Genomic DNA, 19,020 nt, shown 5'->3' on the forward strand with positions numbered 1-19,020 from the left:
AGCCGGCCTTGGTCCCAGGACCAACTGTCTCTTGAACCCACGCTCCTGATTACCAACCACACTGTCCTGCCAGTGTGCCCAGAGGAGCAAAGCCAAACTCAAATGGCTTCCAATGCCTTTGGTGAGCAGGCCCTGTGCTTCCTCTCTAGCTTTCTCTCTGACTACTGTGGAAAGATCCTGACTGTGCCTTCACTGCATACAGACCTTCCAGCTCCTGGCTTCCCCCTCTCCTTCACACCTCTTCCAGGTTTCCTACCCTTCAAAGTTGACTACAAATTGAGTTCCTTCCTTCTGGGAACTTCCTGGTCTGCTGGCCACCTCATGGTCAGTGGTTCTCAACCTGAGGCTGTACCACCCCAAGGGATCAGGTGAAAACAGCTGGGGACGCTTTTGTAGTCACAAGCTAGGGGATGGGCGGGGGACACAACTCCCATTCGGTAAGCAGGGCTAGGGATGCCAAATGTTTACAACACACGGAGAACTGGCCTGTCCACAACGTTAACAGCAGCACCCCCTGAGGGCCTCTGGCCTAGGTCCTTCATCCCCACAGAACGGACATAAGCACGTGGCAGTCTTAGCAGGCTGGCAGTGAGAAGATGGGCTTCTGGGGTCACCCAGACCTGGATTTGAATCTTGGCTCTGCTGCTTATCCAATGTGTGATCCTAGCCAATTCCTTAATCTCTTTGAGCTTCAGTTTCTGAAGATAACACGGGATTAAAAGCAACAGCTAACCTCATAAAGTGACCTGGCAGATGAGCACAGGTAATAATGGCAACGACAGTTAAGTCACCGGACACATCAGGTGCCAGATGCTACGCGAAAAGCTTTCCACACGACCCACGAGGAAGGTTCTGTTATTTTCCTCCACGTTCAGGTGAGGAAATTGAGGCCAGAGAGATTAAATACCTGGCCCAAAGCCACAGGGCTATTAAGTAGCAGAGTCTGGATTCAAATTCAGGTAATCAAATTCCAGAGCCTGCACTCTTCTCACTATACTGCCTCTCTCTCATTATGAAATAAGGTCACGTGGGAGAAGCCGGGCTCAGTGCTTGGTGCACAACAGCCTACAACACCTGGCAGGTGGCACCGGTATTCCCCACCTCAGCACCGTGACGACTGACATCACGTTACTGCTCACAAATTAACTTTCCCAACAACCGTGCTGGTGGGAAACACCCACTGGATACTCTTATGACTCCTTGTAAGGAAACGGTGTCCCCCAGAGGTTAAGGTTCTTGTTCTAGGTCATCCACGGTGTAACACAGGGGAAAGGTGCCCTTGGGTTTTACAGCCAGGATTCAAACCTGGCTCTGAATGACGCCAAAGGTCATGTTCTCATCCAAGACCCTGTACTGGTTCCTGAGAAAGCTGCTTCAAATGCTGCAGAGATGCCTTCTGACCTGATGGTGTGGGACAGGGCCAGGATCCCCAGCACGAAGAAATACATGGACAGCAAGAGGTTGATGTACTCCTGGGAAAATATCTGAGGCAGAAATAAAAAAAGAAACAGGAAGTCAGGGTTGCCAGTGGCTAGGAGGAAACCAGAGTCCCCGCTTCTCTTCTCCAGGCTGGTCTCACCCGCTGGAGTTAGGGAACGGTGTCAGGAAGAATCTCAGGGAGTGCTAGGGGCCTTCTAGCTCCTGTGGCTATAGAGAAGAAGGGAGGAACCTCAGGTCCCCAGATGCACTCGCAAAGGAGTCTGTACTTTCGGGCTCGGTGGCCCCGCTATCGGGAGACAGGCAATAGATTTGTGCTCAGCGTCCTCGGGTGGGAATCACGGGGGAGGACAGTCTGGAGTGCAGAGTCCCAAGGCAGTCATCTGAACCTCAGAATGCCCTCTTCCAAGTTTCCTTCTCCTTGCCCAAATATCTAGGGAGCCCCCTACGGCGGCCACCAACGCCCCAGGCACACTAGTTACAAGTCACTCGTGCCTTGCTTCATCCTCTACGTTATGTGCTTCTGGATGACTCCTCCCATGGTGATGGCTGGAAGTTATGACAGCAGGCCCTGACTTCGGCTTCTCGGCCTTACTCTCTTTCACCGTGTTCCGAAGCCAGCCGTCACTGTTGTGAATTCAGGAGTCTGGGAAGCCTCTGCCATCTCACTCCATGTTCTCCGCACCCTCTGCTGAGTTTGTTTTTAGGAGGGTTTGTAGCCGTGGTATGGGGCACCGGGCACTCGCAAGGAGGCTGTTACGGAATCTGTCTAAACGCCTGTCTCCCCTCGCTGCTCCCCTACTTCAAGCCTCGCTTTCATAAGCTCGAGACTCATACGCTCCCTTCGGCCCTCACCACCCCCGACGGTCACTGCGGACCTTCTCAGCTGCGGCTCAGGCCACACTGTTCTCCTTCTACTTGCTGTGGCCACAGTGGCCCTCCTGCGGGGCCTTGTCGGCGCCACAGCCCCGGCACAGTTAGCCAGCCTGTGCACACGCTCTTCTCTCCTCGCCTAGGCCATTCTTCCCTCTTTAGCTCTCAGCTCGGAGCAGCTCTCCTGGGTACAACCACCCCTCATCAATTCAGCTCACATTTACTGATTGCCTACTATGCGCACGGCATCGTGAGAGCCCCTGGGGATACAGCAAGGAATGAGGCCTACCAGTCCCTGCCCTCGTGGAGTTCATGAGCCAAAGAATCCCAAAAGAAACAAATATGCACTATATTTTGTCAGGGGGTAATGCTGCTCAGAAAAGCAGAGCCGGGCAAGGAGACAGAGAGAAGAGGGGAGAGCTGCTCCTGTAGACAAGTGGCCAGGGAAAGCCTCCCAATGGGAAGATATTTCTGTTGTTCAGGAGTAGAACCTTAACGAAGCAAGAGAGCTGCTGTGAGGATACTGGAGGGCCGGGGGGCGGGCAGGGGAAGCATTTGGGGCAGAGGTGAGGGTGAGCGCAAAGGTCCTGAGGTGGGTACGTTGCTTATGTGTGTGGGGAACAGTGAGGGCCTGTGAGCTTGGAGCCGAAGGAGTAACGGGATGGTGTATCAGGAGATGAAGCTGGGAAAGTAAGAGGGAGAGAAACCCTGCAGTGCCACGAGAAAAACTAGATTCTTCTGGGTGAGGCAGGCTGGTATTGGAGGCTGAGGGCAGGGCTATGGCTTGATCTGACGGCGTGAGAGGATCCCATGCTGCTGTGTGGAAGACGGACTCCACAGGGCAAAGGTGGAAGCAGACAGCCTGGTGAGGAGGGCACTGCATAGTCTGGCGGATGGAGGATGGTGTCCTCAGCTGGGGGACGGAGGGAAGGGATGAGCAGCAGTCAGATTCCAGATCTGTTCTGGACCGGCAGAAGAGGAGGTGCTGCTGTCTGAGATGGGGGGGTGCAGGGGTGGGGTGGGGGCAGGAGCAGGTTCCCGCTAGCTAGGCTGGCTCTTCCGTGCTTCCCTGGTGCCACAGACCTTGCCCCTGCGATGCTTCCCGGGACCGTCACTTCACATTTATTGATGTGATTTGACTGGTGTCCACCTCCACCAATTAATAAGAAGCTCCTCGAGGGCAGGGATGGGTCAGCTGTTTTTCTCACTCTGGGCCTTGTACATAGCAGGCACTCAATAAATGTTTGCAGAATGAATAGATAAGCAAAGCAGTGGCCTATAATGTGACTAGGAAAAGAAAAGGCCCCACGGACATATTCCATGGCATGTGGGCCGTGTTTTAGAAGATGCGGCATAACCTCTCGGCAGCGTTCCTTTCACGTGGGCCCTTGGCGAAACCTCTCTGGCTGCAACTCTGAGCTACCCAGTGGGCTTGACCGTGCGGCCTGTGAATGGTGCACCAGGTCTGGCTTTCTTTGTGCTTTAGCTGTTAGAAACTCAGAGCCACACGGGTTTCAGAGTCACTCTGACAAGAGTACAAGTCTTTCAAGTTTAGAGCCTGGGGTCAGGGTGTGGTCCTTACCCAAGGCTTTGTTTTCTCCTGTTTTAATTTTCTCCTTCACCCCAATTTCTTCCTTTACTTTTTTTCCTTACACTGTTGGGTATAATTTTTATAAGCTGCCTTGAATAATCAGTTTTGAATGAGGTGAGGAGAAGATAAATTTTAGGATATTGAAAAACATTACAAATTCTCTCTGTCCCACCCGGCGGGAGAGGAGGAAAGGGGCTGAGGGCTACCACCGTTTGGCAAACCACTCCACAAGCTGCCAGCCCAGAGTTTGGTGAGAATCCGCTGGCTGTGTTGTCCAGCTGCCTCTCAGAAATCTCAGTATGGACCCTCTAGAGACCTGGGCAAGAGGTATGCTGTGTCCTCTGCCACAAGGCAGGCTGGGGCTTACCTACCTGGAGAGGGGGACAGGCTGAGCATCCAGTGCTTTAAAGAAAAATGCCCATGCCTTCACTTGCCAGAAATTTCTCTCAGAGGGAACCTGGCCGAAGGAAAGAATCCTAAGTAGTAAAAACGTTAGAAGGTCTTGAGGCAAGGGCCTGGGTATATATCCCTGGCACTCAGCACGGCAGAGACTTGAGAATTATTTGCCAAAAGCCAAGTTGGGGGCAATGGGCTGGATGTAGAGACAGCCACAGAGCGCTCGCGAAAGTATAGGGGCTGGGGCGCCTGAGTGGTTCAGTCGGTTAGGCGTCCGACTTCGGCTCAGGTCATGATCTCACGGTTTGTGAGTTCGAGCCCCGTGTCAGGCTCTGGGCTGACAGCTCGGAGCCTGGAGCCTGCTTCGGGTTCTGTGTCTCCCTCTGTCTGCCCTTCCGCTGACTGCACTCTGTCTCTCGCATTGTCTCAAAAATAAAATAAAATAAGAACATTAAAAAAAAAAAAAAAAAAGAAGTATAGCGGGGAGAGAAAGCATACAGGGACATGTACCACACAGTTCTATTTAGGGAAGCTAGACTCTCGGCACACACAGATATACTAACACCGTACATTTTATAAGGAGACACACATCTGAGGACATAAAGCAAACGCATCAGAGCGGGTGCTGCTCGTGGAGAGGGAGATGGGGTGGGAAATGGAGGCGGGCACTAGGGGTGAAGGGCAGCCTGGCACAGACGCATGATCGTGGGCTGTGAACCAAAGCAGAGAATAAATTCAACTCTTCACCCGAGGTCCAGGAAAAAAAAACCATCAGTCAATACCTAACGTTATTTGATGCACTCTTATTTTTAAGAGTAAAAACTGGGATGGCCTCTTCTGTTTAAAGTGAGGGGGATGTTGGAGGTGAGCTGTGGGGAATCTGCTTGTGGGGGTATCCTGAAACCGTTAAGAAGTGCAGTTCTGATCCAACAACGAGGGAGCGATGGAACAGCAAACCGGCGTTAAAAATTATGTTTCTGACTCACTCACAGACTGGGAAAGAATTCGGGATACTGCTCCACGCAGGTGAAAGTACAGGGGAGTCAGCATACTCCTAACTGTTAGAGGCAATGTAAATGAGTGCAGTCTTTTCGGAGGGATCTGGCACTATCTATTCAAATGACAAGTGGAGGTGGTATGTGACCTGCTTCTCCCGCTGCAGATACACTTGAGAATACGGGCCGGGCCAAAATACTGTGCGTGATGTTCACACGGCCCTGCGGTGATAGCCCAGCATTAGATATCCCTCAGGGCCACCTCCGTAAAATACAACCACAAGCAGCTGCTAAAAAGAATGACGTAGATGTGACTTTTGCCGATACAAAAATATCTCCGTGGTAAGAACCCTTTATCTGACACAGATCTATGCTTTTAAATTTTCGCATAAACGTAGATCTATGCGTATGACTCATAAGACGCTACGCTAGGGAGAAGCTTACGGCTCACTGACACCTTCCCTTAGACTGAAAACAGTGTTTTAATCATCTACGTGTATTTTTAAAATGTAAATTAGGGGCGCCTGGGTGGCTCAGTCGGTTAAGCGCCTGACTTCAGCTCAGGTCATGATCTCGCAGTCTGTGAGTTCGAGCCCCGCGTCGGGCTCTGGGCTGACAGCTCAGAGCCTGGAGCCTGCTTTGGGTTCTGTGTCTCCCTCTTTCTCTGCCCCTCCTGCACTGTTCTCTCGCTCTCAAGAATAAAAAAACATTTAAAAATGAAAACATGTCTTAAATGTAAAATAAAAGTCCTTCTTGAGGAACTTTCAGTGACCAGGACAAAAGCACGTGTGACGCAGCACTACCGCAAAACCAAAAGACACACCGCTTCGGTTACAAGAGGATGATTAATTACGTTAAAAGCGTGCGTGTTAAAAGCCTGGAAGGAGACCTGCCCAAATGTTAACAGCGATCGTCACCTCTGCGTATTCTTCCCTCTCTTGATATCTTCCCCTCCCTTTAAGTTTTCCGCAGATACCACTGCTTTCACAGTCGGGAGATATTACGTGCTGCGTTAAAAAAAACACGGAAGCGTAAGAAGAGTTTGAGGTCACGTGAGCGAATGCCCATGACGTCATTAGTGGGGAGGGAAAGCAGCAGCTACGCAAGTGAGTACGCCGGCCGCGCGGCCCCAGCGACGGACAACCACGCACCGGGAAGACAGAACAAGGACACACCTCCAAAGGGAATCTGTGATTGTCTCTGGTGGTGGGGTTTTGGATGACTGCTGTTTTCCCCTTTTTACTTTTCTGTGTTTTCCAGGTTTTCAACACTGAGCCTGTGTAACTTTTATTGGGAAAATAAACCTCGGTAAATTAAAAAAAAAAAAAAAAGAAAGAAAGAAAAAAAAAAGAAGAAGGCAATTAGTAGGGCAGAGGCGTGGCGGAGACACAAGCTACACACCCCGTCCCATCATGAACACGACAGTGCAACCAAAACAGCGTCGTGAAAACAAAACACAAGAGCTACGTGGAGAAGAGAAATAAAGACTATGGGAATGAGTTCCAAACACTGTCAGTGGTTATCTCTACGGAGTCGGTCTAGGGGTGAATGATTAATGGTTTTCCCCCTGCTCTTTATTTTCTACAAATGAACATGCATGTCCCCTGTGATGGGAAAAACAAAACAAAACAAAATAAAGTTATTGAAACCAAATGACACACAGGTGGCAAAGGACTTACTTTGAAAAAGAGATAGAGCCCCAAAAGCGTGCAGCTGGCGATGATGGGGAACCGGGCGGCGTCCCGGCTGGTGATAGTCTCAGGCATGTCCGAGGCGTTCTGGAGCAGACAAGAAAGGTGGCTGTGAGCAGGGGTTGTGGTTCGGGCCTCCAAAGGCCACAGCTCATTCACCTCCTTCCCCTCCACGTCTTCTGGACCCAAGACTTGTCCGTGTGACAAAGACGGTCTGGAGCAAGATGGTCTACCCTGCCGTTTTGCCATTGGGGAGATCTGGACCCCGACAGGGACAGTCCAGGGAGGACACGGGGCACATGTGGCCCATCTGGGGAGAAGGGTGACAACGAGAGAAGTTCCAGTATATGATAACCGAGAGAAAAAACCCTGGAAACTGGTAACACGAGAGTAGTCCTAGACCTCGTGAGGACTATTCCCAATTTCCTTCTGGAGGGATGAATTTTTTATCCAATAGGTACGAGTAGAAACAAATCAACAACAGCCGCGGACACCGTATGTGGGAAGACACCAACTGTAAGAAGCAAATCTGGACAATACTTAAACTTAAGGAATCTGACTGGGAAAAGTGAATCTGGTAAGAGTAAAAGCCACAATTAAATCTACAATGGCAGATGCCATAGTTGGCGACAGTGCGATTTGGGTGAAGAGATGACAGAGGATAAATATTTACATGAAAAAAAACCTGAATGTAGTCAAAATAATGTCAGTACTTTAAAAATGGAAAAAAATGAAAGTAGGGCAACAGTGCAGCACAGGGATTGTATCAGCTTCATAGAATTCCTGCCAGAAAACGTTCTAATGAAAATCCATCAATGGTAGTAGAATTCTGGTTTAAATTTATAGTAAAAAGACACAGAGTCAACAGCTTTCAAGATCATCATGCTCTCCATGCCCTCTCTGCTAGGCAGGATCCTCAGTCCTCAAGGACCTGGCCAATGTCCCTGCCACCAACCTTTCCCAGATTTCCCACCACGCTAAGCCTACTCCCCCCAAGGCAATTCCTATTATATGTGTAATTCTATTTATAACCTAGCTACCTGAAGTCCTAGCAATGCCAGATGAGACTTCTGCCCATGTCGAAGCGAAGTTCTCTCGTCACAATGCCCGAGAGTCCACCATCACCACATCTGTCCTATGAGTAAGGTACCAGCACGCCTGGGACAAGGGATCATGTTCAGCCGTAGAGTCTCATTAATTTTTTGGCTCACAGCTGCCTCTTAAAAACCAACAGGACAAAACATGCTCAAGGGGAAGTTGCCCAGAGAGGGAAGATTTTGGCTCAGGCAGGCCTTCTGCTCAAGGATGGAAGGAAAGTTGCAGGAGGGGAAGGTGAGGGGGGCAGAGAGCAGCAAGCCCGTTAAATGGTTATGAGATGGAGATGGGGGGGTGGGGGAACGGGGATGCACATACACTGTAGGTTTCAGTATACACTGGTCCAGCCTTTTGAGGAGGACGACTTAGCAGTTGCATCAAACTGTAATTTGCACATGTCCAAGGACAGAGAAGGTTCACAGAGCAGGAACCACCTAAAGCTTTTAATCGCAGGTATACATGTTCACCCTCACTTTTTTAATAAGAGAAACTTGAAATGAAGTACACAGAGATCCCATTTTTCATCTATCAGAATGGCAAAGGTCCCCATGCTGACTAACAGGTGGAGCTGGTAAGGCTGTGGGGAAACAGGGCCTGACCCACAGTGCCTTCAGGAGGGTAAATCGGTCTTCCTGCAGAGAGCATGTTGGCAATATTTGTCAACACCATAAATGCGGATGCCTGGGTAGCTCAGTTGCTTGGTGGTCCAACTGTGGCTTAGGTCATGATCTCACAGTTCGTGAGTTCGAGTCCCGCATCGGACTCTACACTGGCAGTGCTGAGCCTGCTTGGGATTCTCTCTCTCTCTCTCTCTCTCTCTCTCAAAATAAATAAATAAACTTAAAAAAAAACAACAACAAATGCACATACCTTTGACCAAGCAATTCCACTGCTGGGAATTTTTCCTACAGATAAGTCACACACCTGCAAATGACGCATGTAAAGCATGGCCAAGGTATGCAGTGCTCTATTAATAGCTTGCTGGGTGACTGTGGCAAGTCCTTGTTCTCTGAGCCTCAGCTTACCCATCTGTCAAACAGGAGCACAATCTCTAGGTTTATTTACCTCTAAAAGGGCCAAAAGACTTCAACGAAATGAGATGGGATGTGAAATAGCAAACTGTAAAGTACCATGACTGCATGAGGAGCCATGATGGTCAGGGAGAGGTGAGTGGGAGGCACTTCACCAAACCCCAACACGCATGACTGAGGTGGGCTAGGCACTGGGCTGGGAGGTGGGGAGTGGGGCAGATGAGTGGTACTGACAGAGAGAGGCAGGGCTCTCTCCCTCCTTCTCCCCTGGCCCTAGGTTTCTGCTTTGGGCAGCAGCGTGCTAGGGGGGGGCTTGGGAAAATTCCTCCACAAATCCAGAGCATGTCCCCTGTAGCAGGAGCTTAGGCACAAACATAAATTAGACAGCTGCTGATCTCAGAGAGTTCACAGGCAGGCGGGCCAAGACCCTGCTGTGTAAACAGAGTATCACAATACAATGTGACACGTGACAAAGTAAGATGTATACCGGTGTGATACCCAGCACGAGTGCCACATGGTTGAGAGAAGGTTCTGACGTCAGAAAGCCCAGCCCGACTTCCAGTTCTGCCTCTTCTCAGCTGTGAGACCCAGGAATGTCATTTTCTCTCTCAAAGCCTCGATTTGCTCATCCTGTGTGAGCTTCAGGATTCTATGACTTTTGCACTGGAAATACTTAGTGTTGTGCCTTGAGCTATCACACAAGCTGTCTAGACTCTCTGTAAGATGATGGTGATGGTGGTGGTGGTGGTGGTGGTGTAGAAGGGAATCACATGAAAGCAGGGCAAGGCCCTGAAGGTCAAGCGCAGGGTCTGGTATGGGGCAGGAGCGAGATAAATGCTGAATTGAAGAATCCGCTCTGTGTACAAGGTAGGGAACAAGGCAGAGGGAGCTGCAGGTGCAGAACACATGGGACTCTGGCCTCACCTACAAACCGGTGTTATGGCTCATTTCCACATATTCCTTTTAATTCGGCCCAGTGACCTGGGTGGGGAGAGGCTTAAAATTACTTGATAACAAGCCAAGGTGGGACACATGCTCCACTATACAGAGGAACCTGGTCTCCTTGGTGGGTGACTGTGTAAATACCCATGCTGCAATGCCGGGTCTGAATGGGAGACTGGAAATGTGACAACAGTAATAAGCATAACATTTACAGACAGCTTTCTAGATGCCAAGCACTGTTCTAGGTGCTTTACGTGATTTCATCTTCGCAAAAACTCTATGAGGCAGGTGTTTTTAAGAGCTCCACTTTACAGATGAGGAAACAGGGGCTCAGGGAGGTGAAGCAACTTGCTTAAGGTCACACGGCTGGTGAGTGGTAGAGCTAGGATTCAAACTGAGGCAGTCTGGTTCTAGTGTGCCAACTCTTAGCTCCTACTTCCTAGATGACCTCTACCTTCCCTACCTGGAAATTCCTGCTGAAAAGCGGTGACAGGATGCTCAGGGGGCCTGTGGCAATAAAACAGTTGACCTTCACCATTACAAAAATACAAAAGGTTATGAGGATTCTCCATCAGTTCAATGTGGATTTTTAAGCCAGACGCTCTTGTGCAAACACAATAGCTCCCGAAACGCAAAACGTAATTAGAGAATATGTGTGTGTGTGTGTGTCGGGGGGGGGGGGGGAAGCTGACACAAATAGGAGAAATAAATTTAGCTTCCAGTGACATTCTGGACGTTCAGTTAGCAGGGCAGAAGCAAAAGTAGTGAGGGAAGACAGATGCCCAACCTCAAGTCATTGGCTCGGCCTGAGCTCTGGGAGTACTGCTTCCAGGCCATGCCCTAGAAATGATCTGGGATTTGTGGACCATTGTGTTCCTCTGACACCCCAGCTGGAGACCCCAGGGTCTCTTCTCCTTTCCACTACACTCACTCATTCACGTCACCACAACTCTGCTTCATAGGCGTTTCTAGCACTACCCACTCCAATCCTGTGCCCCACTTGAGTCTTTACCATGACCACCTCACCAGCCTCCTTCCTCTCCTCTCTCCCGCCCATCACTGACCCTGCCAGGAGCACTTTCTGAAGCCTAGGCTTGACTGTATCATATACGTACCTGGCTCAGAAAGCCCTGGAGACTGGACTATCACACAGCCGTCACCCAGGAATTGAGGTCACTGCCGGCGGGGGTGTAAAACTTATACAACCTCTATGGTGCAAATGTGGTAAAATCCATCTAAGTCAAACATGCACATAGCCTGTGACCCAGCAGATCGATTCAAAAAAAAAAATCATCCCACAAACACAGACAAGTGTCAAGTAACAAATGTATTAGATTAATTTCAGCACCGTTTGTAATAGTAAAAGACTGACACCCGTCTGAACGACCAGTGGAGGACTCTAAATCGCACTTGAGCACACATCAGAATTGCCAGGAGGGCTTGTGAAAACAGGCTGCCAGGCCCACCTTCGGTTCTAATTCAGAATCTACATTTCTAATAAGTTCCCAGGTGATGCTGCCGCTGCTGGTCTAGGAAACCACATTTTGAAAACCAGTGCTCTAAACAAACTGTGGGACACAGGTAGGCTACTATGTAGCTGTTAAAGAACATGACCACTCTGTATGTACTGACGTATTTGATCTCCAGCATATATTTGGTGAAAAGAGCAAGGTGCGAAAAAGAGAGTACTTATAACAACATAGAAGTTATACAACAAAGACGGGGGAAAGCATATGCTTATTTATTTGTAAAGGCACAGAATTTGTTGGATGGACAGCCAAGAAACAGGTAAAGGGGGCTGCCTCTGGGGAGGGAAAATGGCTAGCGGGGGTGGGTGGGGGGTTTTCACCATGTGCCCCTCTGCGCCTTTGGAAATCTATGCCACAAGCATGCATTACTCACCCTCCCCACCATAAAATGAGGCAGATCTGCATGTACTGACATAGAAAAATGACCAAGACATAGGGCTAAAGCAGGAAAAAAAAATCAAATTGCAGAGCAGTAAGTACTGTTAAAATCCCACTGTTGTAAAAATAAACCTATGTACGTGTATACACATAGGCACATGCATAATACATTTGTATACACACAGGACAAGTTCTGGAAGATTACACACCAAACAGCTAACTGGGTTCCTTCGAGGAGTGGCACTGAGGAGGTTTTTCCTTTATACTTCTGCACGGCTTTACAAGCGCCAGTGTGTGGTCGCTTTGTTAACTATGAAGATGAACTGCTCTGTTGCCTTCAGGATGCTGTCGCCCAGGAAGGCTGCAGGCTGCCTGAGCATCTTCTTGTCACGATCTCCCAGCCCCTGCCCCAGCTCACATCACAGTGCTCACTGCCTCCCTGAACACACTCCGTGGTGCCACGCCTCCCTCTCTCCTGTTCTGCCTGCTGAACTTGCACCCATCCGTGTAAAGGCAGCTGTGCTCTCCTCTGGAAGGCATGTCAGGATTCGGTTTAGGCGGCTGCTCACACATCTGTTTCTCTATGGGGACTAAGCTCCGGGAGGGCAGGTCCTGGCCTTCGTTGTCCCAGCACCCCTGGTACCCAGCCCGGGGCCTGGCACACAGCAGGAGCCCAGTCCAGTTGGCTGAGGGGCTCCTCTGAGTTACAGGCCAAGAGCCTCTGAAGCAATCTGATCCCCAGCTATTGCCTGGGCTGGGATCTGCTCCCTTCTGGGAACACAGGTCTCTGACAGGGATGGGCACCCCTCTCAGGCTGCTCCTCCCATGGCTACTTCTTCCCAACACACTCCTGGATGCTCCACCTTCTTCTCCCCATGATTTCACAATTTGCTCTGCCTGTTATGGACAACTTGGCTCCCGGGAGAACTCTGTCCTCACATGCCCTCTCTCAGCTGGCTTTAAGGTCTAACACTGGTGGGAAATCAAAACTCCTGGGCCCCCACACTAACTTTTCTCTCTCCTTGCCACATGACCAGGGAAACATGAGTCAGGGTAGAAAAAGGGAGCTGTTTGGCTTGTTTTTTTTTTTTTTTTCCTCCCCTAGGCCCAAATGCCACTTGTGTGGGTCTTTGGAGGCACCTGGACTAGATCTAGCAACACCTAGTTCTGTCCCTAATTGGCAGAGGGATCATGAGAAGTCATTTCTCTGACTCTCAGTTTCTTTCTCTGTACCACAGGGAAAATAAAACTGGCTCTGTCTGTCCCATTCAGTTCCTGGGAGAAGCAAAGACGGTGAAGGCTCTGTACCTCTCAGAATATCCTAGTTATCGGTGGTGGGTCTGGCTGCCAGCGATTTCATGAGGCTTTCTAACTCCCCTACCCTGCAGGAGACGGTGGCGGAGGTATTTAGAGGCTACGGTGGATCGAAAGCTCCCTTCTATGCACACCCTCTGTGCCTGCCACACCAGACCTTCCACCACCTCCTAAACTGCTTCATACAACTCCTTACCTGGTTTCCTCTGCCTAGAATGTCTTCTAGCTGAAATTCTACCTCTGCATCAAGGCTCAAGCCCACCTCCAGCACAAAGTCTCTCTGCCCTGCCTCAGGTGTGCTCCAACTTTCTCCCTAAACTCTGCAGCACGACTGTACTGCAATCACATAACTAGCTATTCCTTCTCCATTCAGGCACCTAAAGCCCTTGGTGACAGAGCTCTGACCGATTCATTTTTGCAGCATGCCCCCCCAACAACAGTGGAGGTTCAGGAAATTCTGTTGTCAGTAACGTGTTTTCTTAAGAGATTAGTGATCCTTGTGGAGAAGACACCAAGGAGAATTACTCAGTTTTGGGAGCCCCTCAGATCAGCTCACGCCATGCCACCTTCACTTTCCTTTGTCCTGGTCTATTTCAGCACCCCCCGCCTCCCGCCCCACACAAGTGTCTGCCCAAAAGGCATGGCAGGGAGGCTGAAAGCCATCTGAACTCTGCTTAGAAGAGGCAGAATGGAAAGGCAGGCAAATGGGGCCACCTAAGCCCTGCCTGACTACTCCCCTTTGTGTTTGTCCACAGAAGGAGCTAACAGCAGGTTCTCTGATCGTGGGGAAGGAAGGTGCCAGCCCTCAAGTTGGGTAATGTTTTGAGAACCCAGGCTTGAGCAGTTTCCGAAGTGGCAGCTGCTTTGTGGACCTGCCCTCTTTGGGTAAGACAGCTTCCGCTTAGGTTCAATTTCAGGTTTGGGCCAGGGAGGAGTTACAGATCAGGAGGGGAGAGGGTGCCAGGAAGTGAGAAGCCACCGGTGTAATGGGCTGGAGAGAGCTTAATACAGGGAAGAAGGGTGAGGGGAGGAAGTCAGGGGGTGGAAGGTGCCAGGGTCCTCTTAGGTATCCAATGGGACATATACTGAGGAAGGTCAGAAGTGGATCTGGCCTAGTCTAAGAGAGGCCCATAGCGGCTTAGTTCCTCAGCAGGTAAGCCAAAGTTGGTGGAGAGACTGTTTTAGGGAGCACAGGATGAAAAGCTACTTTGAGGTAGGGTCTGGGTTCAGCCCAGGAGAGGTCCAAGGTAGGAGGTGTCTACCAGTCAGGGAGAGCAAACCAGCAAAAGAAGGGTCTATGCCTGGTAAAAAAGAGAAGTGCTATGGAGTCAGGCTCTGAGGGGCTAGCTGCGTGGAAGTGGCTTGAGAGGTGATGCAAAAAATTGGGGCCTCAGCTGCGGCTATATCCTTGGGTTAATTTTTTTTGAGGCAGTGCAGGGGCCTGATCTGGGCATTCTAGGAAAGCGCACTGCGGTTCACAGATTCCAGTTAGGCAGGTGTCACAGCTTAGGGATGGACCTGGATCCTAGAACTTGCCCTAGGGTGGGTGAGGCAGAGTTCCTAACGGAGGAATGACAAGGGATTGTACCACTCAGTTGTCAGGACCAGCGCCCCATCAGGTACAGATTGGGGTTGACCCAGAGCCCAAGATGAGGTGTCCCATATGGGATGGGCAGCCAGAGCAGAGGGTGCGGCCGATCTGCCTGGGTCCAGTAGGCTCAGAACAATACATGCCCGAGTCGCATGTGAGGCTGACAGTGTTTGCAGCATGATGCACGGAAAGGGAGGGATGTGTCAGGGTCCGACTGCGGGTAGAAGCCAGTCCCCTATCTGGGAAGGTGTCAGATCCCGGGACACCTAAGGCCAGCTCCCGGATGTGGTGGGGAAGCGGTGGTGATCCAAGCTGGGAAAGGTCAGTGTCCGGGGAGAGGTAGTGTCTGTCCCGTGTAGGGCGGGTGGGGGAAGGATCCGCGTCAGTCACGTCCCGGAGAGGAGGTGGAAAGCGAGCGCGGCTTTGCCTCCGACCCGACCTACCTTGCCGCGGGCGCAGCGCACGGAGCGAAGGGCGCCGAAGAAGATGGGCAGCAGCGCCATGAGCAGGAGGCTGCCGTAGGCCAGCGCGATGCCCTCGGGCGTGGAAGGCGGCCGCGCCGTGCCGTTGGCTGCGCCGCCCGCCTCGGCGCTGCCGTTGTGCGGGTCGCTGAGGGCCGAGTCCATGGCGACGCTGCCCTCGGGGTCCGACTCCAGCTCCGGCCGCCGCAGCAGAGACGCAGACAGGAAGACAGGCGCTGCAGGGAAAAGCCACGTTCCCTTAAAGAAACAGGAAGTGACGTGCCCCGCTTGCCGGCCCGCGCCGCGCACGCGTGCGCGTCCACGTCTCCCCGCCCGCGCGCCCTCTAATGGAAGCGGAGGGCCGGGCGACCGGTTGCTAAGCAACTCGCGAGTGGTCGGGAAAGGAACACTGGACCGCTGCGGTGGGCATCCATCCGGAGAGAGAGACCCGAGGACCCCATGCCCCGGTGCTTGCCGGCTTCCTTGATCCCAGGCTGTTCTGCTCCCTACAAGTCCTCATTCGAATAACTGAGAATTTGTTTATGCATGCATCATTCATCCAATATTGAATCTTTGCATCGCTCCTTAAGTATTTGAATATCCCGTTATATGCCAGACGCCGTCCTAGGCTCTGGGCACACAGGGAGAATACAGGCAAAAGTCCGTCCCTATACTCATGAGGGTTGTTACATTTTTAGTGCAGTGGTAGGGGGAGGTGTTGGGAAGACAATAAATAAAATGAGCAAAATAAAATATGAAGCGTGTAGGATGTTAGTGTGTAGTTGTGTGTTCCATAGCATGTTAAGGGACATAAACAGTTCATAGATATCTCCCTCTCTAGGAATCTAGTGTATTTCTGCATATGGCTTGGGCACTTCTGTAGAGTGATTCCCTTCAGTCAGTTCCAGCGGACAAAAGTCAGGTGGTTGGCTCTGTAGATGGACAGCCCTGTGGAGCTTCCAATGTATGTGTGTCCAGGGCTGAGAAGGTGTGGGTAGACGTGATCTGAGTTTGGGTGCAGTCCCATGCTGTCTGGGGCTCCTGGCTATGTTATTGCTGCCCTAGTTAAAAGCTGGAGAAAGTATGTGGCAGACAAACTGAGAAAGTTACACCCCGCAGAAACCTAGCACTGGAGAAACTTTGGGCCAAGTGATGGAGAAAAAGTATGCTCTCCTGGAACCCAGGAAGCAAGCCAATCTGAAACCAGGAAGGAAGATCCATTCCCCTCCAATGTCCCTTTATTATTATTATTTTAAAAAATGTTTACTTATTTTTGACAGAGAAAGAGAGAGAGACAGAGCATGAGTGGGGAGGGGCAGAGAGAGAGAGAGAGAGAGAGAGAGAATCAGAAACAGGCTCCAGGCTCTGAGCTGTCAGCACAGAGCCCGATGCGGGGCTTGAACTCACAGACCACGAGATCATGACCTGAGCCGAAGTCAGACGCTCAACCGACTGAGCCACCCAGGCACCCCTCCAATGTCCCTTTAGTACACGGTACTGAAAAAGCTTAACTATGTCAGCTGGAAAAGGAGAAATACTTACAAGGCCCATCTCCATCAGCCCAGAGCAGGCAAAAAGAGTGGACTGAGAGCTGAGAGGCAATAAGTTGATAAATGACACAGAGGGTATAAAATCCCACGGCCTGGTCCAAGCTTGACAGGTGGTGAGGTGGGGTTGGAGCGTGGGGCTCATGGTGAAGGCAGACAAAGGCAAGGAGTCAGACTATAAGAGTTTGAATGATAGAGTTATTTGCCTAGGACATGCCAGGCACTGTACTAGTAACTTTGTGTGTGTGTGTGTGTGTGTGTGTGTGTACGTGTGTGTGTGTTATCTCCACAATACTGGTAGGAGTTGATTGGTCCCAATTTACAGATGAGGAAACTGAGCCTCACTGAGGTAAGCTAAACTAGCCAGCCCAGGGCACACAGTCAGCAGTGGAAAAGGAGACCCTTGAGCTCAGGTCTGTAGGACTCCAAAGCCTTTGCTCTTTGCAATATTCTAGCTACACAAGAGGCTAAGGAGTTTGGACCAGAGTAACTTAGTTTTGGGAGAATGGCGTACAGTTTCAGCCTCTGTTTTTCACTAAGCTGGGCCTGACATGAATGGATGGGTGAAGGTGGTGTGCCCGATCAATTCATCCATCAATAATTCCAGCCACAGGATTTGCCCAGCAACCAGGCCTCACGGCTCTGTGCCTCCCCAGCTGAGAGTCTGTGACCGGAAGTTGGACACTCCTGTCTCCCGCTAGGCTGAGCACTTGATTTAGTTTGTTCTAAGGCGGATCCGGCCATCTCTCTTCACACTCCAGAGTGGGAGGTTGTGAATGTGACCCAGGGAACTGAGGGTTTGACCCAAGTTCAGAAAGATCCTGTCAAGGCTTCTGGAGGGTTGGATTTCTGGCTTGGAGCAGACCTGTCTTGATATTGTCTGGAGACGGGGATGAGACAGTCTGCAGGTGGGTGTCCTGAGGCTTTATCTGCTGAAGCCTGCTGTAGGGGGTTACTTTCCCAATTTCTGAACTGACGTCAAGAAAGCAGCCTGTTGAGAGCCTGAGGTAGCTAAATGACCAAATATTTGTTCCAGAGACGGATGTAGTCCCTCTCTCTTGTTCACTTATTACTGTGTTCAGTCACCGTGAATGGGTTTCAGATTTTCTAATTTTTTTCCCTCATCTATGCCCACACACATATTCACTGACACTTACACACACTATCAAATATTTAAATATTTCCAGACCCCACAAGCAAAGAGTGTGAATGGATGCTAAAGTTGTTGTGAGAAAGGTTGAGGAACTATCCGTACAGTCTTAGAGTGTCACCTCACAGATTACCTGTTAGCTACAAAAGGTTTCCTTTACAATGGAGTGACAAAATGGGATGGGGTGGGACAATATGACAACAGGTGATGTGAGGTGTGGGACACATCATCTGGGTGGTCTTCTTGCCAAACATGTTTGACTCACATCTACTCATGAAGGAACCTCAGAAAATGTCAGAAAAGTACAGACTGTGGAAGGTTCTACAAGAGAGGTAGCCTGGACTCTTCAAAAATGTTGGTGCCATGGGGGAAAAATTCTATGGGGGGATTGTTGCTGATGAAAGGAAACAAATGTAATGTACCATTCTTGATTGGTTCCTGGGTCACAACATTTTAAAAATGTTTATTTATTTACTTATTTATTTATTTTGAGAGAGAGGGAGAGACAGAGTGTGAGCAGGGGAGGGGCGGAGAGAGAGGAAGACAGAATCCGAAGCAGGCTCCAGGCTCTGAGCTGTCAGCACAGAGCCCGACGGGGGGCTCAGACTCACAAACCGCGAGATCATGACCTGAGCCGAAGTCAGACGCTCAACCGACTGAGCCACCCAGGCGCCCCTGGGTCACAACATTTTTAAAAAGCCTGGAAAGGAAAGTTTGAGATGAGTGGGAAAATTCAAACATGGATTGTTTAGGTGTGATGATTGTCTGTTGATTGTAAGACCTCACTAATCCAGGTGTGGTGCCCAGGTTAGCCCCATCAGCATCACCTGGGAACCTGGAAGAAATCTAGAATCTCAGCTCCACCCAGACTACTGGATCTCTACCTGATCCACATGCACATTTAGTCTGAAAAATGCCGGTGTAGGAGAAGCTCCTTATTCTTAGATGGTATATGTCTGCCCGAGGGCCCAAATAGTCCCATGTTCTTGATCCCTGTAC

The 19,020-nt window shown here is 50.4% G+C and overlaps 1 protein-coding gene across 5 annotated transcripts in view; it reads right to left on the bottom strand.

The window, feature by feature from the left end:
• The window catches only part of HM13 (histocompatibility minor 13), a 38,648-nt gene extending 23,045 nt beyond the window's left edge, over nucleotides 1-15,603 (bottom strand). Inside the window, exons 1-3 of one of the 5 annotated variants that reach the window (XR_007462096.1) lie at nucleotides 15,307-15,603; nucleotides 6,972-7,070; nucleotides 1,402-1,484 (exon numbers count right to left, since the gene is read on the bottom strand). Coding sequence is in view for 3 of the 5 variants with exons in the window: in XM_049650974.1 (XP_049506931.1) it covers nucleotides 1,402-1,484; nucleotides 6,972-7,070; nucleotides 15,307-15,489 (365 nt within the window). In the remaining 2 variants the exon portion in view is untranslated. The remainder of the gene's footprint in view (nucleotides 1-1,401; nucleotides 1,485-6,971; nucleotides 7,071-15,306) is intronic. The other 4 variants (XR_007462097.1, XM_049650974.1, XM_049650972.1 and 1 more) reach the window with 4 other exon arrangements.
• Nucleotides 15,604-19,020: the final 3,417 nt, after the last annotated feature.

Source organism: Panthera uncia, assembly GCF_023721935.1.
Source record: "Panthera uncia isolate 11264 chromosome A3 unlocalized genomic scaffold, Puncia_PCG_1.0 HiC_scaffold_11, whole genome shotgun sequence".
Taxonomy (NCBI): Eukaryota; Metazoa; Chordata; class Mammalia; order Carnivora; family Felidae; genus Panthera; species Panthera uncia.